Genomic DNA, 27672 nt, shown 5'->3' with positions numbered 1-27672 from the left:
ATTAGCGAGCAAAAGTGTAGTGAAGTTCCTCGGTATCTGGTTAGATCAGTATTTATATTTCGACATACATATAAATGCTGCTCTGACCAGGGCCAGAGGAGCCTTCGCTCTGACGAAACGGCTGTTTTTAGCAGTCGGCTTGACCCCAGAGTGAAGGTAATTTGCTACATGGCCCTCATACGGCCAATGATCGTTTATGGTTGTTCTGTGTGGTTCAACGTTGCCCCTTCCCAGATGGAGAAGTTTCGGGTGTTCGAGCGGCAGTGTTTACGACGCTGTACCCGCTTATATCGAACAGCCGAATCTTCTTATGTGCATTACTTTCCCAACGAGGTACTATACAACGGGGCTCGAATCAACAGAATTGACAATTTCGTGATAAAACTCGTTCGAGGTCAAATTGCAAGAGCTATGTCTTCGACCAACAAATTAAATTTTCGGGGCGTTCTCTTACTTCGGTTTAGTAGGGCTGTGTCCGAAGGGGACCGAACTGATAGGGTGAAGTTGGAGAACCAGTTTTGGTGGCTTCAATCGGCACTTGATAGTGAGTAGTCGGGATGGGGTTTTAAGCCTTGGCCGGTTTACATGCTTGTTTTAGAGTTTTAGGGTTTAGTTTTAAGTAGAATAGGCATGGTGGCACAACAAAAAAAAAAAACATGGAATATAAAAAAATAAAATTAAAAAACACATACATAAAAGACAATAAAATATAAAAACAAAAAACGTTAGATTTGATGCTGTGGTTGTTCTAGATTTAAGTAGTTTATATGTAGAATAGGTAGTTTAAGTTTGTTTTAAGTTTTATATAAGTAGTTTTTAAGTAAAAAAAAAGGATATTGATATTAGTTTTTTAAATTTTCTAATTAATACAAAAATAAATAAAAATGAATTGAAGTTATAATAGATCTTAGGGCCGAAAGGCATTAGTAGTTAGTGTTATAGTTTAACTTAGAGTGTCCGTATGGGACCATTAAGTTAGTTGTAAGTTATGGATAACTAGGCTAGTCTTATGAATTTTGTCTAGCTTTAAGATAGGTTTAAGAATGAATTAATAAAAATGAATAAAAAAATAGAAATAAAGGAACCTTTAACTGTTGATATTGCAAATACCCAAAGAACAACCTGAGCAAATATTTAAAATTGCAATTTTTTAAATTTGTTCAACGTAATTTTGTAAGTTGCTAGTTTTTAAGAAAAAATGTAATGTTCTTTTGAAATTTGATCTACACAAACGCATCATCTTTTTTGTTCATCAGTTTGTTCCTATGTTATACAAAAAAAAATCAATCCGGATTACCTTTAGATATTTTATGCAACATGTTCATAGACAAGTATCACAACCAGAGACAGAATATGGGCCATCCTTGGGTGTCTGACAGATATTGTGATAGTAGTAAAATAAAAATGTTCATTTTTGGTCAGGACGAGTCATTGCTCTTCGCGTTCTGGTACGTCAAAGCAGAATAAGCTAGCTTTCGGCGTTCTATTGACCCAGTTCTAAAAGTCAAGGCAACTCCTTTTTTTCCCTGCCTATACCATCTAAAAGTGTTTTCACGGGTACTGCCTCTTGCGAGGAATTGATAAATTCTCCAAGAGTATATCTTGTCATGAAAAAGTGCTTTCTCAAAATTTGCTGTTCGGATTCGGCGTATAAACTGTAGGTCCCCTCCATCCTGCAATTACTCGCATGCAGGAATGGTTGAGAGTTGTAAGTCAGTAGGCCCTGGTTCTCTATGGACTGTTGCGCCACCTAATTTTAAACTCCTTTTCTCTGATTTTTTTTTTATTTACTGCAATACAAAATAATTTCGAATCCTAAAAATTCCATTGTCCTTTTCAATAAGAAAAAGTAAAATACTTTTGAGAAGAATTAAATTTTTTTGTGAACAATGAGCAGCGACAAAATGAGCCGCACCAGCAGCAGTTGGCATTCAAAAAATAAATTTGTTTGTTTTCTTTTATGACGCATAGAGAACCTATTTTATGATTTTTCTTAACATCGTACTTGAAAGAATAGTGCAGAGCTCACACGTCAACACTATCTTTCAAAAGTCTGTCCAATTAATAGCATATGCTGATGACATTGACATAATCAGAACAACTCAACGTGATGTCAATGGGGCTTTTGTGAGTATTGAGGCAGAGGCGGCAAAAATGGGTTTAACGGTTAATGAGGGCAAAACAAAGTACATGCTGTCGTCAAGAAAGGACATACAACACCAACATCTTGGTCAAAACGTCACCATCGACAGACGTAACTTTGAGGTAGTCAAGGACTTCGTCTACCTAGGCTCCGCTGTAAACGCAGAAAACAACACCAGCGCTGAGATCAAACGCAGAATAACTCTTGCTAACCACTGTTCCTTTGGACGTGGCGCGCACAAGTGGAAGGTGACCTCACCCAACTTGGAGCGTGAAACTGGAGACATCTAGGGACCGAGCTAGATGGAGAAATTTGTTGGGTGAGGCCCTAGTTCACACAGGACTCAATATCAATAATATAAGTTCTCTATGTTTTGGCGTTTGACAGCGTTCTTTGTACAAATCTGCAACTTAAATTTAACCGTCGTCGTTGTCTATATATCACCACTTGCATTGATCGCTTTCTGTTTGAACAACAACGTATAATTCTATAGAAGACAGGGAACGCGACGGGCAAAAATGTTTCCCATCCCGCAAACCCCCTTTCTGTTTGACTAGGCCTTTAAAATAATTTGTGTATATTTTAGGAAATATTCTTGACCTGATTTCTTTTAGGGTTGTGATTTGAAACTAAGTTCAAGCTAATATCAATGCTTCAATATAAACGCAGAAAATGTGGTGTTTATTGTACGATCCCCCAAATAATGCAATATAAATAAATAAAGAAAATAATTTTGTTTAAATGCTAAATTCGACACACGTACCAAAACCAAAGCATTGAACTATAAAGAAATTGCATGTTGCATCTACATTCACTGAAAACAGTTGCTTATCCTATTCCGCAGCACCTGCCATCAACCCTTAACGACCTAAGCATCTTTCAATACTCTTCTGTGATTTTAAAACTCATGTGAATGTTTGCCATCTCATATTTAACTAATCCTGCTCCCAGGATAAATACGATTTGGTCAACAGATCTATCACATCAGAAACAGCTGATTAAATCTATGGTTATCATTCATTCACAGCTATTGGTCACAGAAACATTGATTAAACGAAAATCACGCCCTTTTTTAAATTCAATTGTATACGCATGTACCTTACCCATACACATGGATACATATATTTCAGTTAATAACAAACCTTTGGTTAACTACACATATTTTAGATTGGAGTGCAATTTCGGTGAGCCTAAGAATTAATTTATAACAATTTTCTTCTTTAATTAAGTATATGTAAATCATTTTGTTTTAGAATAAAAATGTCAAAACTCAAGCGAGCAAGTAATTTTTCCAAAGCAGAAGAAGCTGTACTCATTAAACTAGTTCTAGAGAACAAACACATATTGCAAAACAAAAAAACTGATGCTATAACATCAAGGCTAAAGGTTTTAGCTTGGAATGAACTTGCACAGAAATATAATGCATCATCATTTGTGGAGGTTAATAATATTTATATTTGTGCAATCATAATTGAATCATATATAAATTATTTTTCTTTTTTATGAATCTAATTCTACAGTTTCGAACACCAAAAGTTCTTAGAGAAAAGTACAATAACATAATGCGCAACCTTCGTAAGGAAAAGGCCGACAGAATGAGAGACGCTTGTAACAGTCCATCTCCAAAACAATGGAAAGAAAGCGAAAACGATTCTCTGATTGACGAGTTGAGCATCAGGTTGTCATCTAGGTGATTTAATTTGTTTTAATTTGTTTATCAGTTCTCATACCTATGTATTAACATATTTCTTTACCAGGCACAATGACGATGGTGAGACCATAGTCTTCGAAGAGATAGATAATCGCAATGAATTGAAAACAGAGATTATCGATTATTACGACGATGAGGATTTCGAGGAATGTGCTGAGGAAGCTAGAGATTATGATTATAGTTGCGTAAATTCTGCAGATATTGACACACGATTCGATGGACAGATAATTGATAAAAGCGAAGAATACCATTCTGCAACATTGAAAAATAAAGTTCTTAATAGAACGAAAACAGAGCAACCCGAAAAATTAGACACACATAATTCTGATTTAATTAATTTAAATAAACAAATTCTGGAACAAAAATATCATCATGCATCCTTAGAGCATGAACAAAAGATGGAACATGCTCGTTTAGAACACGAACAGAGAATATCGCAATCTAATGAGGAACATAAATTAAAAATAAAAATTTTAGAGGCTGAGTTAGAGTCCAAGAAATTTTCAGGGAAAACTTACAAACGATAAAAATATTATTTAATATTTTATTTTATGTTATGTTGTATGTACTTAATTGAATAATTTTGAAACTGATTTAAAACAAAATTCAGGAGTAGTCTAAGATTTAAGCTGCACATGTTTTTTTTCTAATAGGTACCTACCTATCTTTTTTATTTATACTTACAAACATGTATTATTTTCAATATATGTATATGTACATACATATTTATTTTATAAGCTACTCAATTTTGTAAAGCTTTGAATCTAAAGACTAATTATAAACCATAAGATTTTATGCGAATCTATAGCGGAAAAATATCATAATTCAAAACCTGTGTTAAAATTTAAACCTGATAATTCAAAACCCGTGTTAAAATTTAAACCTGAGAATAAAGAAACAAAATACGTATTTATTTAAATTTCAATTAGACGCTTCTTAGTAAGGGGAAAAGTTTCTTAACCAACCTTTAAAACTTCAAAATAAACATTCAAAGTTCGACTTATTTCGTTGTGTGCAGATGCATATGTGAACAATTTTGAAAATCAGTCGATCTATAATCAAAAAAATCTCCTGAAAAAAGGGAGTAAATTAGTGCTAAGAACTAATAAGCAAGTTGAATTATTAATGTATTAGGAACCTAAGCTTTTGGTTGGTCAACATTTTTGAATTTAAGAACAAAATAATAAGTGGAGAAGGTACGATAAAAATTACTTTGAACTGACTGAACAATTATTACATTTTTCTATTTTCTTTGAGAAAATTTTTTTCAGTTAACGGTATTTTATGTGCATAACGTCGACGAAAAGCAAAATTGTTTTAACTCCAAAGATTTGTTAAGGACGTGGATCGATTTTGCTTTGCTCCGATGATAAGTAGGTACCAACTTTAAGCAGGTTTAGACGACATAAGGGACTTGAAAGTAAGGCAGGTTTGCAACATCTGATTGGCCAGCTGCCAAAAAATTACATTCCAATTAAGGCAACTTTGATGGAAAGTTAGTCAAGAAACATCTCCTAATTTTAAGTCAAGTCCACTTCTTTCAAAATGACAGTTGATTATGTTTTTTCATTCAACTGAAAGCTGAACTTTATTTTATTTTTTTATTTATTTGTAGCTTAATATACAATATCTTCTACATTTTAAATTATTCCACTAGCAAGTGGCTTAGAACAATTTAATTCTTTACATCTTTAATTCAAATATATATAATAAAGAGAAGTGTTATTTAAAATTAATTTAAGGATCAAGGGAAAACGCTACTAAGAAAAACCCTTATTAGAATTTAAAAACTAGTATTGCTTAAGCCCCATTATCAACAAAATGCAAAAGTTGACAGTAATTTTAGGTGTTATTTTGGTTAGATACGTTTCTGATAAGGTTGTTGTCAGAGAAGGAGCAGTTTAAGAAAAATTTGTTTGTTGTTTGTTAACAAGGTTCTTAACTGTGTAAGCATTAGCCTTACCATGGAGTCTTTTAGTTGAGTAATGCCATGGCAATCCGAGCATCATTTTCAGAACTTTATTCCTTGCGGGACGCCTGCGGGAACTTCATATTTTGAGGATCTTACGAATTTTCTGTCTTCCAGAAAACTTTTTATAATTTTTATGATTAGAATAGAAAAGTTAAATTTGGCAAGTTTTGAAAATAAGGGCATTGTGCCAGACTGTGTCAAAGGCTTTTTCGATGTCCAAAAGGACCATACCTGTAGATTTCTTTACACCAAGGTTTTGTTTTATTGAATTTTTAATTCTAACAATTTGGTGTAAAGTTGAATGACTAGGTCTAAAACCAAACTGATAATTTGGGTAAAGATTTAAGTCATCGACAAGGCACTGTATCTTGTCTTTAATAATTTTTTCTATGATTTTACTCAAACAGTTAAGTAGGCTTATGGGTCTGTAGCTTAGTGGGTTTTCACGCGGTTTTCCTGGTTTCGCATTGGGTATAACTTTTGCAACTTTCCAACTGCTGAGAAAATAACTAAGTTTAATGCAAGAGTTTAGAAGGACGGTAAGGAATCTTGTGCCCTTAACTGGAAGTTTTTTCAGTACAGTGTTGTTGATGTTGTCTACACCTGCGGGATTTTTTGGAGATAGTTGCTTTTATGAGTTGCTTCACTGTTTTATGGTTGGTAAAACAATCTGCATTCATGTTCAACGTACGTGTCGATTTCGTGGGATGAATGAATGTCTTCGATGGATACAACATTAGGATTTAAGTTTTCTCTAACAAAAGACTTGTACCTAGTCCAATTTGCTGCTTTGTTGTTGTAACAGGTTCTTTCTGAAACTGTTGAAACATTACAATTAAGTTCTAGACAAACAAGGACATGGTCGGAACCCAATTTGTTTAATGTTGTTGGGTTAGAAAGATTTGGATCACTGTTTGTTAGAAACAATTCAATTGTGGAGGGAGATTTAAAGGGACTTAGGAATGTAGGTGGCATCAGTTGTGTGCAAATTAGAGAAATACCGATTTGAGGCAATAGTATTGTGGAGAATATTTAACCAACAATTTGCTCTCAGGCAACCTCAAGATTGATGTCTACAATTTAAGCCCCCTCCAATAATTATTTTATTTTTTTGTCTTAAAAGTAATTGCAAGTCACCTTTAAATTTAGTCTTCTTTTCAGCACTACTATTTCCTCCTGGGAAATAGGTGGAAAGAAGACTAAATCTCGAATTGTCAGATAGTGTTACTTCAATACCAACGGCTTCTATGATCTTTAAACGAAAAGAAGGCAAGACTTCATACTTAATATTTTTTCTAATTATGACGGCAACGCCACCACCACCTGTAGGGGACGTTCTATCAAGTCTAATGCATGCAAAATTTGGATGGGACATAGTTTTATTGTTATTTAACCAAGTCTCCGTGAGAAGGGCAACATCAACTTAATCTTTTATCATCAAATTAAATAATTCTATTGCTTTATGTTGAATACTTTGAGCATTCCAAGTTATGATTTTTAAAGGTTTAATCTGCATGGTTAGTGTATAAGTATTTAATAGCTAAACTGGGTATAACATTAAATTGATCTGCTTTTGTGTGACAAGTTTTGAGCTTAGATAACACCTCGTTGAGAAGAGAATTGATTTCATTCCATTCTTCAAAATGACAGTTGATTATGTTTTTTCATTCAACTGAAAGCTGAACTTTATTACTCTATGATGGTAAAAGGGTTCCTTGTCAATTTGGAAAACAAATATGTAACTAATTTTTCTTTACAATAAAAAATTCAAATCGTGATGGACTCGTAGCTTGTCTGAGGAGTGTTTTGTAGACAATAATATATCGTATAATAAGTAAAGTTCTGAATTTGAAATGCATGACACTTGAAAAACTTGCTAGTTGCCAATGTCAAAATTTACGTTCAAAGAATGAAGTTGACTGCAAATGAAGTCTCTTATGTTGCTTGAACCTGCCCATTGATTTATTTCCGCAGATGGCTGCACGCCTCGTAGTTATTTGTGCACATAATCTTTCAATTCTGCCTCAGATTTGTTTACCTTCTCAAACTCATGATTTTGACTTGCCGTATAGATACACATTTTTGATAGACTATAGAAGAAGTTGTCTTCTACCCAACTGTCACACTGACATATTATATTCATCTGTCAAATTAAAAACATCCGATAGCACACGAGCGCCAGCCGACGACAGCCATGCTCTGGCAATTGGAAGTGGCTACTTTTAATATTTGTAATCGCGTTCGTCAACATTATTTTCAACAAATTTTCCGAAATTTTGCATCTCACGCTCATAAAATCAAAAAAATGAATAAAGTTTACTTTCGCAATGAACCTGGAACTACAGAATTACAAATAAGTTTTCGCTACAAGAATCCAGAGAAGAATGTCGACAGAGAATTCAATTTCTGTCGTACCATGGACGAAAACATTGATGATGCACTTGTTAGAATACGTAATAACATATCCAAAGAACTAAATAAGAAGTCCAAGAAGAAACAGAAAAAATCCAAACAATCTCAAGAGGATACATCCTCAAACATCCCACCAGTTGTACAAAATTCAGAAAGTCAAGAGGTAAGATTTTGGGGTTAATAGCTTGAAACTCAAAGTAATGATTCTTATTTACAGGTTGCTGTAGATTTCATTAAGTGCAATGAAAAACTATCTTCAATTACATTTGCTGAAATGATTTCCGACTCAAAAGAATTGAGTCTTAAAGTGTTTGACGAAAATTTGGAAGTGGTTGTAAATAATCCCTGGGTTTGCAATTTAGTGTTACCTCAATCGATTTTGGCTGGATTTATTGTTTATCCAAGCAAAATGGAATTACAGTTCTCTGAAAGGAAACATTCCATTGGAACATGGTACAAAGGAAAGAAGGTAAGCCTATTGGATGTTCTTAAAAATAGTTAAAAAATCTAAATATTTGTCTCAAGCCCAGTTCAGGAAATCTACAACAAATTGAATGGATTAAGTGTGGAATTGGATTGAGCTATACAACCTCAACAGCTGATATCGGCTACCTCATAAAACTGGAGCTGCAGCCAGGCAATGCTAGTTGCTTGGGTCCTTCGGTTGAGGCTATTTCTAAAAACGAAGTACAAGCAGGTCCAGGCAAATGTCCATTCGAAGAACGTCATGTGTTCACCGCAAATCGGCTGAATGGGGATAAGTTTCGTGTTGTGTCGTATAATATTCTTGCCGATTTGTACGCAGATAGTGACCATACTAGAACTTTCCTATTCCCCTATTGTCCACCATATGCTCTTAGCATTGACTATAGGAGACAATTGTTTATAAAGGAAATAATTGGATACAATGCCGATGTGTTGTGTTTACAAGAAGTAGATACCAAGGTCTTTGACCTAGATTTGAAACCAATACTACTCGAAAAGGAATATCATGGATTAATGCAACAAAAGGGTTCCAGTGGTGAAGGTGTTGCGACGTTCTTTAGAAGCGACCGATTCGAAATGATCAGAACTTGTGGATTGAATATAGGCGAGAATGTCCCAACTTTGCCAGTTTTTCGAGATCTTTGGGAAAAAATCAAGGACAACACCAAACTAGTGGAGCGTCTTGTAGAACGGGCAACAACTTTGCAGGTATTACACTTAACTTTACAACATAAAATAGAATTATTTTGAACTATCATTTTATCCCTTGTAGTTCAGTGTATTTCGGTCGAAGGACACTGGAAAAATACTGTGTGTGGCGAATACTCATCTATACTTTCATCCCGATGCCGATCACATACGTCTCCTGCAAGTTGGATTCTCGATGCTGTATATAGAAAACATGTTGAAAAAACTACCATCTGAACTTAATACTTCGGAAGATAGTATATCGTTAGTATTTTGTGGAGATTTCAACTCTGTTCCTGAATGCGGAATTTATAAACTTATGACGGAGAAATTTGTAGATTCAGATTATATCGATTGGAAAAGTAGTAAGTATCTTCATATTAACATCTACAAAAGGAAGAATGTGATGTTTATTTTATTCATTTTCACAGATGCTGAAGAAGCTGTAAAAAATGTCACACTTTCTCAACCTTTTAGCATAGCTTCAGCTTGTGGAACGCCTAAATATACAAATTTCACCCACGCATTTGCCGCATGTTTAGATTATATTTTTTATCAATCCGACCGTTTGGCTGTCGAAGAAGTTATACCATTGCCGTCAGATGAGCAGCTTAAAACGCACACTGCCATTCCTTCGGTAGTGTTTCCTTCCGATCATGTCGCGCTGGTAGCTGTTCTTAAATTCAAAACATAGATTGTTATCTAACTACTTAACTTATATATTTAAAGATGGGAAAAAACTTGTTTTTACAAATATACAATTATGGTATTCTTAGAAACTATCAATTTGGGTCAAATCTAGGTCATCATCCCACGCTGTCTTCTCTTGTTGGGTACTGTACTCTGTTTCTTGAGTCTCTGCAATGGACCACAGTTCATCATCATCTGCCTCGGTAAATGCATCCTCCTTTTTTCGTTTGAATGTTTTCTTGACTGGTAATGCTGCCGCGGTCGGACCCCCATCACGATTTCCCATCAACTTTTGGCTCTCTTCAAAGTACTGATTGGGATGATTTATTCCTACTTCTATCTTCGAGTCGTGAGTGATTTGGAAGTATTTGCCACAAGCTAATTGAAAGTGCCCCTTGGCCACATAACTCATTATATCTTGAACGTGGGCCGCTCCAACCCCATAGCCAGTTAGTTTCATTTTCAATGCCGATGGATCGTAAATCTTGTAGGGACATCCATGACATTCACCAGGTCCTCCAGCTTTTTCTTGGATAATCTTCATACACGAATAGGGGGTGTAGTTGACCATAGAACCAACCTTACCATAATTGTGGCGAATACTGTAGACATAGCTCTTCTCGAATTTTTCCACATCCATCTTTTTAGTGAATTCTTCACGCCAAAAACGTATCGAGTCTTCCAGTGTAACACCGATTCCCTTGAGGAACAAACCGAACTGCATTCGTCCAGAATGCTTGTGATGATGTGTTGTCCGTAGATGTTCATGTGCCACTCGCATACATAGAGGAAATGATTTTTTCGAAAGCTGGTCGAGTGCTTCTATCGGGACCGAAGAACTGTTCGCGAGGGCATAATCCTTACCAGTATAAGTTGTGTGTAGCGATTTGAGAAGATGCAGCAAACGTTCATCGTTCTCGAGGTCGACAATTAGTTTACTTGCCGATTGGAGACCACGTTCGATTTCGTCTTGTTGCTTCACACCAATGATTGATACGAAATCATGAGTATTCACATAGGCGAACCCATCTTTGAGGTAACATCGACGTGATTTGATCAAATCCAACACCTCGGTGAAGTGGACTTTGTAGAAGTCCAGCATTTCGATTTTGGTAACACTCTGTCCCATGGTGCTTTCGTATAAGCCATCTTTGACTTCATCTTTTTGATCTTCGGTGAGAGGTGTGTATTTGAGATTTGATATATCCAGAAATTGTTTGATTTCGTTGCTACCCAGTTGACTGAATTTGTATCTGAAGACTTCCATTTCGCATCTCATAAACCATCTTAAAATTTAAAAAATAATGTTTTTATTAAAAAAAAGTACACTATAGCAACAAAATAAACAACCTTTGCAAATCTTGCGTTCGGCAATATACAAGACGTAAAATAAAATGAGATATGTAATCTCGCCGGCGAGCTTGTAAATCAATTTCCTTCTTTGTTCCTGTAGATCCGCCTGTGAATAAACGAAGATATCCCTTGAGTCCTTCTCTGTTCAATTCAGTATTGACATATTCTTTCCAATCGTCCGAAAGACATCGAAGACTTTTTAAATTCGCAGCATCGAATATTCGCAGAACTTTCAGGCGTTCAAGCGCGAGCTCTTCAAACTCTTGAATTTTTATACCTTCAGTTGGGGGATATTTGTAAAGGAGAACATTACACGGATAGCGGATTTCAAGGTCATCTATTTGGGGTTTCCTTTCAATACGTTGGCGACTTTTGCGTGAAAAATCCATGTTTTTGTTTATTTAAATAAAATATTTGAATTTGTTTTTGATAATTGAGATTTTGTCAACTAAATTAAACCATTGGCGCCAAATCGAAATAAGTTGACATTTGTGATTTTCGAGTATCGAATGTCATTCAAATATTTCTGAAAGTACTAATGGGCACGTTCAGAGACTGTTAATATCATGCCCACATTGCACTAAAAAACTGCTCGTGTAACTAAGCTTTAATTCAACTGATTATAGCGATTTAACTTATTATGAAATACAGCAGCAATTAAAATTCCCTGAAAAGTCCTAAAGCCCATTTCATATTAAATGATGATCCTTATACGGCATTTCAAGATTATCATTCACAGTGGCAAGATGCGATTTTACCTTATTGTTGTTAAATTTTAGCTATTGATTTTGGCGAAGGTCCAAGGGATCGGTTGATAGTGAACAATTTAAACTTTAGTAGCAAATAAATATTATTCATTCACCTAAATCGTGGTACATTGCCTGTTGCATGGCTATATTATTTGAATTCATCCCTTTGTTTGTAGTATGTCATTTAATTATGGAATTACTCCTTACCAACAATCGCAAAAAGATTGTTGTCTTAACACGTTGACTGCCACCATGCAAAAAAAATATTACAAAAAATTTAAACTGTAAATATCGTTTCATAATGGCTATTACTTGTGTGTTAAGAGTCCTGTTATTGTTTTTTCTCGTTTATGACGTTTTTTGCGTGTTTTCGGGCTGTGTCTACTGGTGGCTCTAATGGCACTTTGTTAATATTGCAATTGATATGGTGCCACGTGTACCACCGGTGGTCACATATGTTTGTCCGTTATTTTAGTTCAGATTTTTTAGTTTGCAGGTTATTCGTGTAAAATAAAAGTGTGACTCTAAATAATATTTTCAATGGCAAACAACGAAGCAATTCCAACTAGATTATTTTACGGAAATAGAAACAGGGATGCAGATTCTGATAGTGATGATAACTTGGATTTTGAAGGGTCCAATTCCAGTGACTACGTACCACCTGATTCTGAATATAGTGACTCGGACGCTTTAGAGGATTATGAATTCTCAGAGGATGAAGACGCTGCGGTTGCCGATATTCCGTCAAACGTATGGACTCCTGTTAGCGGAAGGTCACTGAAGACGTTTACGTTTACTGATCATTCATCTACACCTAGGATATCTAATCTGGAAGTTCAATAAAACCAATTGATTTGTTAAGCTTGATAAAATAGTTTTGTTCCCCACGTAATGTCGCGTTACAGGTTTCAATTGCTATTAAAATGTATTCACTTTGCTGACAACAAGGCAATTGAAGGTGACTGCTTGGGCAAAGTAAGTAATCGACTCGAAATATTCGAAAAAAATTTCGTGAGTGCTCAAATTCCTGGTGAGATCCTTGCAGTTGATGAGAGTATGATACCCTGGCGAGGGAGGCTACTGTTCCGCCAGTATAACCCTGGAAAATCGCCCAAATATGGGGTAAAAGTATACAAGCTTTGTGACACTAATGGATATACATAATGTACGAGCTCGATTTATACTGGAAAATGTGATAATTTTAATCAGAGAGGAAGACCAACTGAAAGCACTTCACACAGCACCCAAATTGTATTAGAATTAGCTGATAGGTATTTGAGAAAGGCAGGAAAATGACAACAGATAGCTTTTATACGTCAGATCGTAAAACACATTTAGTTGGAACTCTGAGAAAAAACATATCTGGAAATCCAAAGGACCTTACGAGCAAAAAACTAAAAAAAATGAGATTAATGGAAAACTCGGGAATAGTTTTTGCGAAGTGGAAAGACAAACGTGACGTGCTCATGCTTAGCACAAAACATAACTTAGATGTTGGTTGCACAGGAAAGAGGAATCGGAACAACGAAGAAATAAAAAAGTTGAAAATGATCTTGGAGTATAATAAAGGTAAACAAGGAATAGACATTTTGGACCAAATGGCGTACTATTTGACACCATTATGAAAAACGATAAAATGGTACCACAAAATCACATTTGAATTCCTTCTAAGTACATCCGTTGTAAATGCATTAGTAATTTACAAACAAGTTCATAAAAATGCACAAATTCTCCAGTTCAGGCAATCAATCTGCGGATCTCTTTGCGAACTGGAAGTAGAGCCATCAATTTCTTCTTAAATGAACGTGAAACATATATAAAAGAATTCGACACACGAGACAAAACAAATCGAAAAATTCGAAAACGTTGTTCCAGTTGCTACAACCATATTTAAGGAACCGAAGGCAGAGTTGTAGCTAAAAAAAAACTAATAGATTGTCTACATATTGTGACAATTGTGAAGGTAAACCTGCATTATGCATTCATTGTTTCCTAAAAAAACATTAATTTAATAATACCATGAATAAAAAAAAAAACTAAAATTAATTTTTGTTTCATTATATGAAAAGAATAAGCATTTACCTAGGTGCCACTGAAGGAAATATTTACCGAAAACCGAAAAACTATCGTTCATACAAGCAAGGAAGTCATGTAAACCACCGGTGGTACACGCGGCCTCATGTTAAAAAGAAATGTGTACCACCGATGATTCACGTGGCAGCCAACGTTAACGCACCTGCGATTAACCAATAATTGCAACTGGTTCAAAAACTCGACAAATCTACCACACAATCATGCATATTACCGATGTTGTCTCGTTTTTTCGACGACTCTCGTTTTCTCTGTTGTGTCGTTTTTTAAGTGGCATTCCATAATTTCTTCGACGCGACAAATTTGTAGCAGATTTTTAAACGACGGAAAAGTTACAAACATCTGCCCAAATCAAATTAAATAAATTAACGTCTAAATAAAAAATCATTGTTCAATGTTTAACAAATGAGGTTTTATTTAATTATTGGTAAATAAATAAGTTATTGAAATGATAAGTGTAGAAATGTATTACAACAAGAGTAGCGATATTGATGATGATGAAGAAGGTGGAGTGCGAAGTTTTTAAAAAGCATAATTAATTACAAAAAGAAAGCAGATAAAACAAACCTCAAATAAATAGGAAAGGGAAGCGTCTGCGTCTGCATCTGCATTTGTAGCCTGAGTTCGTGTTGATGTATGTCCAGATGTAGTCGTCAAAGTATTTGGAAGTAAATTGGGCTGGAATACAGCAACTGGATTTCCATTTGGATTTAACAACTGTTTGTATTTAAGCAAATTTGCTACAGCATCTTCCAGCGGATATAAAATTTGCAATTGGTTTGGACCTTCTCCAGTTGCTTTTATTTCTTTTGAATTGTCTATTATTTTCTTTTTCACTTTGAACTTAAAGTCGGCCCAAACCTGATTAAAGCAAACATTAAAATATTTTTTAAATAAATGAAATAAGCGATTCAAACCTTTTGCCAACCATCTCCATTTCTTATTGGAGGACCCTTGCTGTTCAGCCGCTCAGCTATGGAATTCCATTCTCTTTTTATGTCAGTTTTGTTGATTCCCTTCAAAAATCTGCTTTCCATCAGCTCGACGAGGACCTGGAACTGATTCTGTTTCTGATTTGTTAATTTCAACTGCAAATCTGAACGAATATTTTGTTTTTATTTAGGTATCGCAAATAAAGAACTAATAAATTCCATAAAATAAATTATGTTCAACACACTTGACGTTTACACACGACAACAAAACGTGTGACAAAAGTTGAAATCGACTTATGGAATGCGGATTGTGTTGTATATTTTTCTGTCGTATACGACATCGGTAATAGCGGTGACTATAAATTTAAATATTCACTTTTTTTTATTTCAAAATAAATTTGACACATTTGGATCTTATTCCTCTGCTAATCCTCCTTCTTCTGTGGTTTAACTCAGTAAACGTCACTGTAGTGTTATTGTTTATTGTTGTTTGCTATTTGTTAAATTGTAATAAGACCGATCTAAAATAAAAGACGTGTTGTGCACTTTAGTAATTTATTTCAACTGTTACGATTTGAATCGTTGCTCTCATTTATTAGTAAAGGTATCTCGCTCTAATAATATTTTATTGGTATAATGTTAAGTAATGCCAAATAGCTTGAACATTCTTCTGGATCTTCGAGACACTTTTGGAGGTTTAGCCGGTATGCCAATATAAGGTCTTCAAAAATTTGTATTTTTCCTTGGTGAGCCCGGCACACGGGGAGGTATGGATACCTCCTTATGGTGCCTAACGCATTCCTTCACAAAGTAAAGGAAAAAAAAAGACCTAAGACCAAAGCCTTTGCTATTCCTCGTTTATTAATTTGGCTGTATAAGGCTTTATGGAGACCTCAAAGTGGTTGGAAAATGACAACCCATAGAAATCGTAGGTTATAAATTGACTTTTAGGGAAGTTACAATACTTCTGGATAACTGCGAAGTAAACCACATCAATTACCAGCCAATTTACCTTATCTAAGTTCTTCTCTAAAACTTGGTTATAGAACTTTGTTTGACATATATCATCGTAAGAACTTTTTAAAGTACGTACATATATCGAAAAATCGTTTCCTCAGGAATTTACAATATTTTTCTACGTAGAACTTCTTAAAACTCAGTATTGATTTTGTATTTAGTTCTACATAATAATTTGGATTGAAGAAATGTATGGTTCTAAATATTTTATAAAGTAAGTTTCTAATATCAATTGAGAGTAAGTAGATGGAGTTTCAAAATGGTTTTATTATTTGTAATGTTATATGCCGTAACCATGAGTAAAGTACAAATTTTGTTATACCTTTTATCTGATCTAATCCTTTAAGTTAGTTTATGCAAGAAAATGATAGATGGATAGATGATTTTATTTTTTCTTCATTATGATACAATGATTTTTTTATTTTTACACATAAATAGTTAAACCATGGCTTCTGCCGTCTGCCTGATTGACATTTAATAAAAAATAAAAAGATACATCATTTACAAAATAAATAGTACCTTAACTGTTTTGAAATTTAAAATTTTCATTTATAATATTGTTTCGGTAAGTTATTGCTTGTTTATAATAGTTTAAAAGTAGCTTTACATCTGATTTACAATTTAAAAGTGCTCTTACTTCAGATTCAGATTTAATATCACTGCCTAGATACAATCTACGAGTTTCCTTGAGAACAGGACACCTACCAATAAAGTGTACTACATGTTCTCGCTCCGCGATGTTGCAAAGGCTGCAATAGATCGGTAAATCCGAACGAATGTGGTATGTAGTTAAGTTTTATGAGTCCTCCCCTCATTTTAAAGACAGCAGATATTAGCTCTTGGCTACTGTGGATGCTGAAAAAATTTTGTTCACACAAATTGTGGTTCAGGGTGCTGTACAACGATAGGTGAAAGGAAGATGCAACCATATTTATACAATCTGGCCTATATTGTTTATCCACTTTGGAAATGAGTTCATAGAGCATATCTTTTGGTTGACTTCCGTTGGATATCCTTAAATGATTGAAATCCATACCACAGTAACTCGCAAGCTCCTCAAGTTTACTAAACCATAAATTTCTTCTTTGAATAGCTTTCATGGGAACAATTTTGGGAAGTCTTTCGTCTGGCATCTCAAGAACTTTCAGTATGTTATCTACGTGGAGCTTCAAAGTTTTAACAAATAATGGTGAAAGGCCTGTTTCGATTATCAGCATATAATTGGGTGTTGTACTTGGTAGTCCAAAAATTCTCTACGGTTTCATGTTGACTGTGTTCCCAAGATTGTGCAGCATACAGCATCACCGATTCCACTACTTAAACGAAAACTTTGTATTTAACGGTATGGTCGACGAATTTATTTGAAAAACATCTTTTCCATGTAGCACATATTGCACTTTTTGCTTTTACAAGTTTATCCTTTAGATGGAACTCCATGTTAAGATTACTAGTAATCGTCATACCTAGGTATTTGTAGTTTTTACAACTTCAATTGGTTCTCCATTGAAATCCCATTCCGTTTCTACATAATCTACCACCTCCTTTTTTGAAAATCATCACCTTTGACTTTCCAAGGTTAACTGTTAAATTTCAAGTTCCACAATACATATAAAGGCGGTTTTTCATCAGCTGTAATGATTTGGGAGAGTGCGCGAATAATACCAAGTCGTCTGCAAAAAGAAGTGCTTTAAATAACACTCCGGCAAACTCTATTCCTCCTGGTAGACAGCCTGTGTGGTCATTGATAAACAACGAAAACAGGTAAGGACTTAAGGAACAGCCTTGTCTTACTCTCATATTTGTTGCGAACCACTCCGAAGTCTCAGTTCCACACCATACAGCTGCTCGGTTTTCTTTATACATGTTTTCGAGTACCCTTCCAAACTTATTACTCATTCCAGTATTGTAGAGCTTATAGAACAGAGCTCTTCGATCGATGTTATCAAAGGCTGCCTTGAAATCAATGAAGAAGGCGCCTTCGCCTTCTTCTGCAGCAAAAATGTACTCGTACGAGTATTAATAGTTTTTCATTGTATCATTCTTCTTTTAAAAACTAAGTTCAATGTTTAAAAACTTAAACATTTAACTATTGTACGGGTTTTCTTTTAAAATATTATCAATAATAAATAGATCGGTATAGATTCTAAGCCGATGCTGAATAGGGTCATATTGATGGCCCCGATAGTGATGTGCCTCACCCAGCTTCTTCGCCGGGGAGGTGGCGTAGATCATAATTATCTACTTGGAGTTCCTTCACGAATAAAGTCGACTTTTACTAAGGTGCAGACCATTATCATCGGCCCAGGTTGTCGAGCCGATTATAATGGCATTATGTTTGCTTGATACCTATTTCAAAATAACTACTTATCTTAAGCCAAACACAAACAATAAAACACAACCAAATGTTTATTACTTTCTTTTCCAGGCCGAATACCAGTTTCTTATAGTCTTAATACTATTTTCTGCATCCTGCGCTGTATCACCTTTCAACTCAAAAACAATATCCTCCGAATAGGAAGCCTTCGCTTCTTCCTCAATTAGTTTAAAGATTTCGCATTCAAGATTTGACTTCAGTTTCTTTTCGTTATAACCTCGATCTTTAAGACGGTCAAATAGGGTAGTATTATTGCAAGTTACTACAAATACTGCCTGAAACCAACGCTCAGGAAAGAATTCACAACCATGATACTCGACAATGTTTCCGCCTTGTTCCATTTTTGGTTCTAGATAGTCGAGAAGCTGAATAAAAGAATAAATAAGTTAGTACTTGTAATTGTACTCAAGAACTCAATTTACCTTATCTTCATCTAATATAGGACAGTCATATTCATCGTCATGCTCTTCAACAAAGTTCTTTTCTTTTGCTATTTTGGAACAATCCCACCATTTGAAGTTTAATTTTTCTGATATTTTGGCACATAAGTGTGATTTGCCAACACCTGGTGTTCCTATATTTTGGTTCGTAGGAGAAAATAGCTTCAATATTAATAAATATTCATCAGACAAAGTGAAATAGAACTTACCTGTTATTAAAATATTCGGTTTTGTTTCAGATTTTTCATCGGACATTGTTAATTTATCTGTAAACAACTACTAGAAGTTTACAAACAAGAGTAGAGTAATATAAAAAGTCTATGGTGATGGTGAAGTGTGGTTTAGATGCTTCCTCGAGGTCACCAGAAATTCAGACACAGACAATAAATTAAGAAAAGAAGGCCTTCGTACGTATCACCCCCCAAAACACATTAGTTTACTTTGTTTTTGTGATTTTATTTCATTTCGATGAATAGATGAAAATTCCAACAACAAATTTAACCCAATGGTGTGAGCATTTATTTTACTACGTGTGAGATTTAATTTCTTATACTCATACTATTATTTTTTGTATCCTACACAGCTGATTTTAAGTTATGCATTAACTAGACTGACAGGTGCTTCGTATCCTTAGTCTAAGAACACAATGAGATGAAGTTAGTAGCCAACAATTTGTTATTTCAAATCTGTTAATTAAACCCCTGTTACTGTCAACTGCATTTTTTGAAAGTATATTTAGATCAAGTTAGTTAGCCTTTCAATTGTCAACCATTTAAAACTTTAAATTCAGTTGTAAGCACCGAAAACAAAATACAAAACCATTATTTTGCATTGTAATAAAATAGTACTTATTTCTTTTACAATTTGAACAGGAATCTTTCTTTACACTATATTATGTAATAAAAGAATAAATTCAGCTTTAAATTTCTGCTTTGCGCAAATACACATGATATTTTTCTGACTAACTTTGCAATAAAGTTGTTGTAGTTGGAAAGCTTTTTGACAGTTCGTTTATAGCTATGTGTGTTATTACACTCAGACGTTTTTAGATGGACTCAAATAAGTGCGAAAGAGAAAGTAGGTGAATAGAAATACTTTAAAAAGTGTCAACCCGCACAGTTCTGGGTTCAGGATTCTTTTATTTATTTATTTATTTATTTTTTTTTATTTTCAAAAGATACAATATAAATAAATTTACATTGTCCGGGTGATTCTTTTATTGTTTTTTGACGTTTCTCTTTCTTGCCTTTCTTTGTTTCTTGGAGTTGCATTATTATTATTTCTATTGTTACCGAATAAACAAGAAATATTCCGCCAGACAAATTCAAGTGGAGCAAATACCTTATAATGAAATTAAATGAAGGAATGATTGAAAGAGTCTAGCTTGGTAGTTTAAGCTTTGGAATGTTTCACCCGTTGAAACAAAGTGATAGCCAACTTTTCTGGCTCTCAAAATTGTATTTTTTTTCATCTTTTTATAATTTAAAAACGATGGTTTATCATATGATTTTAGATCTTTTGTCAAGAAAACGAAGGATTCTCTCCAGATTTCAATCCAATACCTATTTTTCTATTATTCGGAATTATTTTCCGTATTCATGATGTCAATAATCATTGCTGTAGTAATAAGTGCAATTTTCTTTAATTATTTTTACACTTTGACTTTGTGGATGAGAACAAAAAATGAAAGTCAAGTGTCAAAAACACGCAACCAAAAAACATCCTAGTGTAATAATGCGAGATTGATGGGATGGGTGTTCAAAAGAAAATATGCGAAACACGCTGCATACAGAAAGTCTGAGTGTAATGACACATTATCATTAAAAATTTCTGTAATTGAAAAAAATGTCCGGATTGAAATCCACCGACAAATTTTTACTGGCAGAAATTTGTCATTGGAGTTGTGTGAAATTGAAACATAAATCAGTGGAACGATTCGTTTCACTTTTGAACATAAAAGTATCAGCTGTTCAGGAAAACGAATTTCCCTCCGGAAAATAGAAAAAAAAAGTTTTTGAAAAAAATGCGTGGTTTTCGATCGATCAGTATATAATTTTCATTTCTAATCAAAGGGAAACACCGTCAAATATCGATTCAAACATTTTCCCGGATTGATTTCAATGATAGCTATAACTAACCCCTTACCTTACAGTCCCTTATATCGTGCGAACCTGCCCAAAAAAATCTTTACATCACTCAGTTCTGCAAGCAAATGATGGTTTGTTGGTATAATTTTACAAAATCATTCTCCCGATCAAATTTGTTGGGGTAAAGTTAGACAATTGGTAAACTTATCTTTTGTTTTACAAAGTTGCATTACTACCCCTAATGTATAGAAGTCATTATTATTTATGCAAAATCAAACATCATTCTCCAAAGTATTGGCCATCAATTTTGACATTGACAGATTAGTGAAGTGGTCATTTGCAGCAAAGTATGATTGCATTTGTCAATTTTGTTTGCAAAGCACTATAAACATTTTTAAAAATTAACATAAAATTAAACAAGAAATAGATGTCTAGTTCCAGTGAATCTGAAGACGAAAATCTAAAGCAAATCCTTGAAGCAGCTGACACAAATTTTCTCACAGATTCTCTATTTAAAACAAAGCCAGTAGAGACAGAAATTCTTCAAAGCAAATCGAATGGTAACTGTTATTTAAAGACTTTAAACGTTTTTGTATTATAATATGTAATCTACTACTCAATTACAGAAGTCTTACCTTCCCAAAGGCATATAACCTATGAAGAAAGCACTGACATCGACTTCGTGCCTTCAGAAACAGTACAAAAAATTATGGCTAAAAAATTGAGCCACTTAGTAGATGAACAAATTGAATTTGTTGATGCTATGGATTTATGTAACAAAAAGCCAAAGAAAGATCCCAAAAGCAGAGTAAGATTATTAAAAGATATCGATTGTTATGTTAAACCATTTGAAGATTTTGAATATGAAGATCTTGGCCAAAGGAAAAAGGTCAAGATTAAAAAACGTAATGTTGTTGGTGAAGTTTGTTTGGATGAACAAACAAAGCACAAACTTGCTGCAATTGATGGTGCATTTGTTTTGTCATTGAAAGAAACAGTTAACTGGTCGGAGAGACCCAAAGGAAAGGTTTATCATTATAAGCAAGGAAAGGGTATCAATAAGGATCAACATTTTATTGAACCACCAAATGAATTTACAAAGGCACGACTTAAAAACCAATGGAATGAATCGAAGATAAAGAAAGCAAAATTTTCTAATAAATAAAGTTTGCCAATAAAATGAAAAATTTTACACAAATTTATTTGTAATTCTTAACCTTTTTGAATCACCAAATGATATTAATCAAGGACAGATCCATGGGTACTAGTCTTTATACTCTACTTATTTGCCTTTTTTTTTAATAAATAATTCCAAAATATACAAAATAATAAAAAGAACTTTACAAAAAAGTCGTTGTCCTCTAGTCATTTAGCTTTGAAACCATTTCTATAAGACCATAGTATACATCCTTATTTAGCCAACATAAATAAAACAAAGTAGTACCTACTTTTATATTATTTATTTATCTGTTTACTTAAAACTATTGGTTTATGGATGAAGAAAGCTAATTAAGAGTAATGAATTTGTTCTTCCTGTGAGCTAACATAAGGTTTAATTTATCATGTTGATTGTGACAGAATCACCTAGAATTCTGCACAGTTATATGGTTCTGTCCTTCAATATAGCCAACAACATGGCCAGAAGTTGAAGCTGTAGAATTGTCCTGTGTTGTTGGTCCAGCAGTTGCTGTAAAGTCTAGAAAATTCATGAAATCATTTTCCTGGAAGGGACCCTTCTGCATACTTTGGCTTTCTTTCATCAGCTTATCGTATTCTTGCAACACTCCTCGAAATTCTCGAATTTCCGAGCGATTGCGGGCAATTAGATTGTTTTTAAAATAGTTGTGAATTGCAGTGAGTGAAGTGCTAGTCAGAGCATAATAGGCTCTTTCCAGAGTCAAGATATCAATCGAACTTTGTCTGTCTGCGTGCTCATTGCATTGGATATCTTTGATTTGTAGTATAAAATTTCTGATGAACTCCTCGAGGGCATCTGTGAACAAAACTAGAGCACTTTCGGCGGTGTCTGTGAAGCCAGCGATGCATAATTGCCCGCAGATTGCTTTCCGAAGGGATTCCTTGCAAACAGGTTTATTTATTTGGGGATATTCCTTGGGTTCTCCTCGTGTGAAGTCAGTCTGATTTGGTGGTATGAACCAGAGGGGCTTAGCGAATTTGTCGTCATTTACAAAATCAGTGGCATTTTCCGGAGGAAAATCAACTTGTGGAATCATTTGACATGGATTGAGGAGATAGTTATTGGATCCCTTTTGAGAAACAAGCATATTACTAAAACAGTTTGGATAATCAAAAAGTTTTCTTTTGTAACGTACCGATTTATTGGAATAGGTGTCTATAAGGGACTGCAACATTTCTGTTTGTTTCATCACTTCAATTGTTTGAGTAACAAGAGGATTTTTAACTTTAACAAATACTCTATAAAATTAAAATAAATAAAATTATTAAATTTTGAAGAAAATACGATTAGTTTATTTATTTACTTGAGATCCTTTGGCTTGGGTTTGTTTTTACCAGCTTCATTTAGTTTTTGTTGTTTGACGGTTTGTGATACGAGTTTATTGAAAAGCGTTTCTTCTTGCTTTTCTTTTATACTACCCCAAAGTGTTCGTTTCATTATTGTATTTTAAAATAAATAAATATTGCAATTTTGTAAATCTGCGAAAATCTTGTCTGGTGAAAATATGTTGTTGACAAGCGAAGGTTGATGAGCGAGGTTGTCACTTGTGTCATTTCAAACTTTTGTCCTTTTTGGATCCGAGCAAAACGGAGTGTCTCCCAACCATAAATTCCTAGTACATACTTGTGAACCATCTCGTGAACCCATACAAATTTCAGTTTTTGGTTCACCCGTGAACTTGCTCGTGAAGCTGTGTGGAGAACAAAGTGGAGAGTTTTCGTTCACGGGCAATTCACGTGCAAAATGTACGGGAACTGTTAGTGAAGCTGAAGTCGAATGTTCACAACGTGTACTCACAAGTGTGTACCAGTGAGCAATGTCAAAAGTTCACTTTCTCCACTGGCGAACGTTCACTTCACGAGGAAGTATGTACTAGGCTTTATAGGATATCATCATCAGAGTGGGGTTCAGGAGATATAAGGCAAAATTAAGATATCACTGAACGCGTTCATAAAGCTAGTGACTTCGTAGTCAAAATTCAACTGTCTGTGTGAATGCAGAACTACACTACAAAGCTAGTCAATCTGGAACTGTCATATTATTGACAAATGCAAATATATAAAACAGGAAACATTTTTGACTTGATAACTTTAATTTATCTTTTGTGTTTTTAAATTCAATAAAATCAAATTTAAGACACAATTTGAATGATTTATATTTGTATTTAAATACTGAATGATTTATTTCACTTTGAATTCGTTTGTCTTTACCGAGCAGCTGATTGGGAAACGTCAAAACCTAACTAACTTGTAGCCGATATTTGTACACTACCTGGCTGAACACAATGGTGTAGATGTAGCTGTCAACGAAATTGAAAAATAATGGTATATCTTCAATGTATATGTATATAAAAGAGGTATGTCGTTAATTTTATTGTAAAATTACAAATGCAAAAAAGTAATACAAACAAAAATAAAGCATTTGGATACAAATTTATACAATACATTATATTGGTTGAAATGGAACTTTACCTTCTCTTAAAAAATAATTCGTCAGCAACTTTCGAATAGCGAATGCTCCTTGAGATCTGTTGCTGCTCCCAAACTTACGAACAGATAACAAATCTTGTGTTTCATTTCGCCACATGCCATCAATACGTTCACCACCGCTGTCTTACGTATCACAATATCCTTCAGGACAGTAAAAATGCGAATTAAATACTTTGTCGGTTTTTTTAATGAAGTTGTGCAATAAAGTGCAGGCGAGTACCACCTTATCGGCGTTTTTGGGATGAAACTCAATGGACTTATTAAGTATTCTCCACGGGGCAACCAATATTCCGGAGGAATTTTTAATTATGCGTCGTTCTCTCGAGAGCCTGAAATTGAAAACTTCCTCTGGAATATCCAAAGCAGAGTTTCACTCTGGCTGCCATAGGCTCCGACATCAAATTATTTTTTGACAGCCGCGCATCATTGTAGACGTCCTTTGGTACATTAGTAAGCGTTTTCATTGACAGCTTATACTACAGCAATTATTTAAGTTACAGCTGCATGGCATCTCATTGTGTTCAAGCAGTACGTCGTCGTCGTAGGGGAAATTTTAACTACTTTTGTAGTTGCATTTAGCCAATCAGAATCCCTTGATTTACTCGAAATGTTTGTTCATATCAGATCCTCTCTTATTTTTTGGATTTTTGAATGTTATAGCGTTCTTAGCATAAATAGAATAATACAAGAAACGTATATTTCATTTTTATAAAAAAAGCTACGTTTCAAAACATTTTCTTACATTTCTGCGTCAAATGCAGCAAAAACTCTGAACTATTGTCTTTTAGCTCTTAAAAAAAGCATATTTAGAAAACTTTTGGAATCTGGAAATGCTTTCATATGTAGGGAGTCATACAAATTAAATAGTTAGATCATACTTTGCTGGACAACAGTGTTCTAAAATAATTTGATAACTAAAGTATCTTGCACATGTGCAAGGCTCTTAAAGTTATCATTTAAGAAATTGAAATGTGTATAGGTTAGGGTAATACACTCGTACACATTATGTTATTTAAATTTTGTTAGCCTTTGTGTGACCCCTCCCCCCCTTGATGAAAAGTCTGGATCCGCCCTTGATTAGAGATGATCAACAGTTATGGACTGTTATAGAGTTTGTAAAGACAAAGTCCAGAGATTTGATAGCGGCCTGGCCATCAGAGAAAATACGGATATCAGATGTTGATATCACAGTTTCTTTGAGCCAGGAATAGACTTCTTTCATCGCCAAAAGTTGCGCTTGGAACACGCGACAATGATTGGGAAGGCGGAATGAGAGACTTAATTTCAGTTGTTCAGAGTACACACCTCCACCAAGAAAATGAAACCCACGAAAAACTGAATTGTCACATTTTCGAAAGCTGAGAAAAAAAATAATTTCCGTGAGCTTTTTTAAAGATTTATAAGAACCAAGGATGTGCACAAAATTTTACTTTTAAACAATTTTCGACTCATTTCCTGTACCAACGACATTTTACTGCAATTTATTTACATTTTATTTCGCTCTTCCACACACTGCAACTCGAGCTTTCTCAACAATTCATTGATGAAATCACCTTTTTCTTTACGAATACTTAACATGATTCAAAAATATTCATACTACGTACACAAGCACTACTTCATTTCAATATATTGTAAGTAAAAATTTCAAAAATAAAATAAACAAGTGACGATTTTCCTGTGACTATGACCACTTTCCGGAGACACCTATTTCTATAACCGCGCACGATTTTCAATTTATTTATTATTTAAGAAAAAAAAATTGTTTTTGGTTTTGTCACTGCTTACGCATCACATTGACGTGATGCTCTTGGCACTTGGCATTTTTGTATTAAAAATACTCACCACAGCCGAACACAGTGTTGAATTGAAGTTTTCTAAATTAGATAAGGAGGTGGCTCTTCTGCCCTCTAAATATAATGAGCCTCCTGCGCACACACTTATTTTCGATGTGCGTTAGCACAGTTTTTATTTTATCCGAAATCGAAATAGAAAATTTATTTTCTGAAAATAAAATAAAACGTCTTTATTTTCTTGTCGTGTGTATTATTAATAAAAGCGTTGATAAATTCAGCTGGTGGTTGACAGTTGATAAATTTTGATTTAACCTCAGCGGTGTCCGTGTCCGTTCTCCGTTGGCTGGCTGGTTATTCGTTCTTTACTTAGTTTGATCATTCGTTCGTTTTGAATATACGGCAAAGGCGGAATAAGTTACATCAATTATTGTGTTTTGTTTTCTTTTGGTCTCTAAATATAAATAAATTTTGTCAAGTTTGTGCATTCCTATTTTTAAAAAATACAAACATTTTATTTTAAAAATAAATGCAAGTGATTGACAATTTTGAAACATACATACGTATCTCTTATTAAACTAAAAATTTATATTATTAAGCTTCTTAAAAATGTCTGTTTGGATGACTTATGTAAACAGAAGAAGGCCGTCACAAGCGCGAGTGAGAGCTGAATATTACCTTGTGAGTTAAAAATTAGTAATAATTGTTGAATTTAAAAATCAATTTCATTTTTAAGATTTCGTTTTAACTTATTGCAACGTGAATAAATATGAATCTCGGAGTTTCTTTAAAATAACTTCCAATTTGAATAACTTTTTAAAAAATGAGAGAAAAGTGTTTAAAGCGTAAAGTGGTATTTTGAAGCGGTTCAATACGTCTGACATGGTGCATTTTTTGTTTGATCATTTGAACGAAATGACAATTGGCTTGTGTTTTTCAGTCTAAAAATGTTTTGAAAACTTTATCCTGTCTCATCAATCTCAAATTTATTTTTTCATAATAAGCTCACTATAAGGATATCATTATCAGTGTGGGGTTCAGGAGATATAAG

The 27672-nt window shown here is 34.2% G+C and overlaps 6 protein-coding genes across 6 annotated transcripts; 3 read left to right on the top strand and 3 right to left on the bottom strand.

The window, feature by feature from the left end:
- The first annotated feature begins 3186 nt into the window (after positions 1-3186).
- Positions 3187-4761, top strand: LOC129946759 (myb/SANT-like DNA-binding domain-containing protein 4). The gene is made up of 4 exons (XM_056057073.1): positions 3187-3327; positions 3397-3583; positions 3664-3833; positions 3901-4761. Exons 2-4 carry the CDS (start codon positions 3404-3406, stop codon positions 4379-4381), a joined length of 831 nt encoding a protein of 276 aa, XP_055913048.1. The 5' UTR covers positions 3187-3327; positions 3397-3403; the 3' UTR covers positions 4382-4761.
- A 3070-nt stretch (positions 4762-7831) lies between these two features.
- On the top strand, positions 7832-10193 carry LOC129946937 (2',5'-phosphodiesterase 12). Its single transcript, XM_056057320.1, has 5 exons — positions 7832-8401; positions 8456-8707; positions 8764-9432; positions 9497-9776; positions 9843-10193. Exons 1-5 carry the CDS (start codon positions 8021-8023, stop codon positions 10103-10105), a joined length of 1845 nt encoding a protein of 614 aa, XP_055913295.1. The 5' UTR covers positions 7832-8020; the 3' UTR covers positions 10106-10193.
- On the bottom strand, positions 10102-11915 carry LOC129946938 (DNA primase large subunit). The gene is made up of 2 exons (XM_056057321.1): positions 11452-11915; positions 10102-11387 (listed from the first exon to the last, which is right to left on the bottom strand). Exons 1-2 carry the CDS (start codon positions 11841-11843, stop codon positions 10184-10186), a joined length of 1596 nt encoding a protein of 531 aa, XP_055913296.1. The 5' UTR covers positions 11844-11915; the 3' UTR covers positions 10102-10183.
- A 6716-nt stretch (positions 11916-18631) lies between these two features.
- Positions 18632-19474, bottom strand: LOC129946233 (adenylate kinase isoenzyme 6 homolog). The gene is made up of 3 exons (XM_056056350.1): positions 19267-19474; positions 19040-19191; positions 18632-18982 (listed from the first exon to the last, which is right to left on the bottom strand). Exons 1-3 carry the CDS (start codon positions 19310-19312, stop codon positions 18653-18655), a joined length of 528 nt encoding a protein of 175 aa, XP_055912325.1. The 5' UTR covers positions 19313-19474; the 3' UTR covers positions 18632-18652.
- A 1856-nt stretch (positions 19475-21330) lies between these two features.
- Positions 21331-22346, top strand: LOC129946052 (uncharacterized). Its single transcript, XM_056056076.1, has 2 exons — positions 21331-21704; positions 21771-22346. Exons 1-2 carry the CDS (start codon positions 21572-21574, stop codon positions 22307-22309), a joined length of 672 nt encoding a protein of 223 aa, XP_055912051.1. The 5' UTR covers positions 21331-21571; the 3' UTR covers positions 22310-22346.
- Positions 22347-22695: 349 nt separating this feature from the next.
- LOC129945840 (uncharacterized) lies at positions 22696-23868 on the bottom strand. Its single transcript, XM_056055773.1, has 3 exons — positions 23646-23868; positions 23478-23580; positions 22696-23411 (listed from the first exon to the last, which is right to left on the bottom strand). Exons 1-3 carry the CDS (start codon positions 23777-23779, stop codon positions 22725-22727), a joined length of 924 nt encoding a protein of 307 aa, XP_055911748.1. The 5' UTR covers positions 23780-23868; the 3' UTR covers positions 22696-22724.
- Between the last annotated feature and the right edge of the window lie 3804 nt (positions 23869-27672).

This window comes from Eupeodes corollae, chromosome 2 (assembly GCF_945859685.1).
Source record: "Eupeodes corollae chromosome 2, idEupCoro1.1, whole genome shotgun sequence".
Lineage (NCBI taxonomy): Eukaryota > Metazoa > Arthropoda > Insecta > Diptera > Syrphidae > Eupeodes > Eupeodes corollae.
This window is presented reverse-complemented; position numbering and strand designations above follow the sequence as displayed.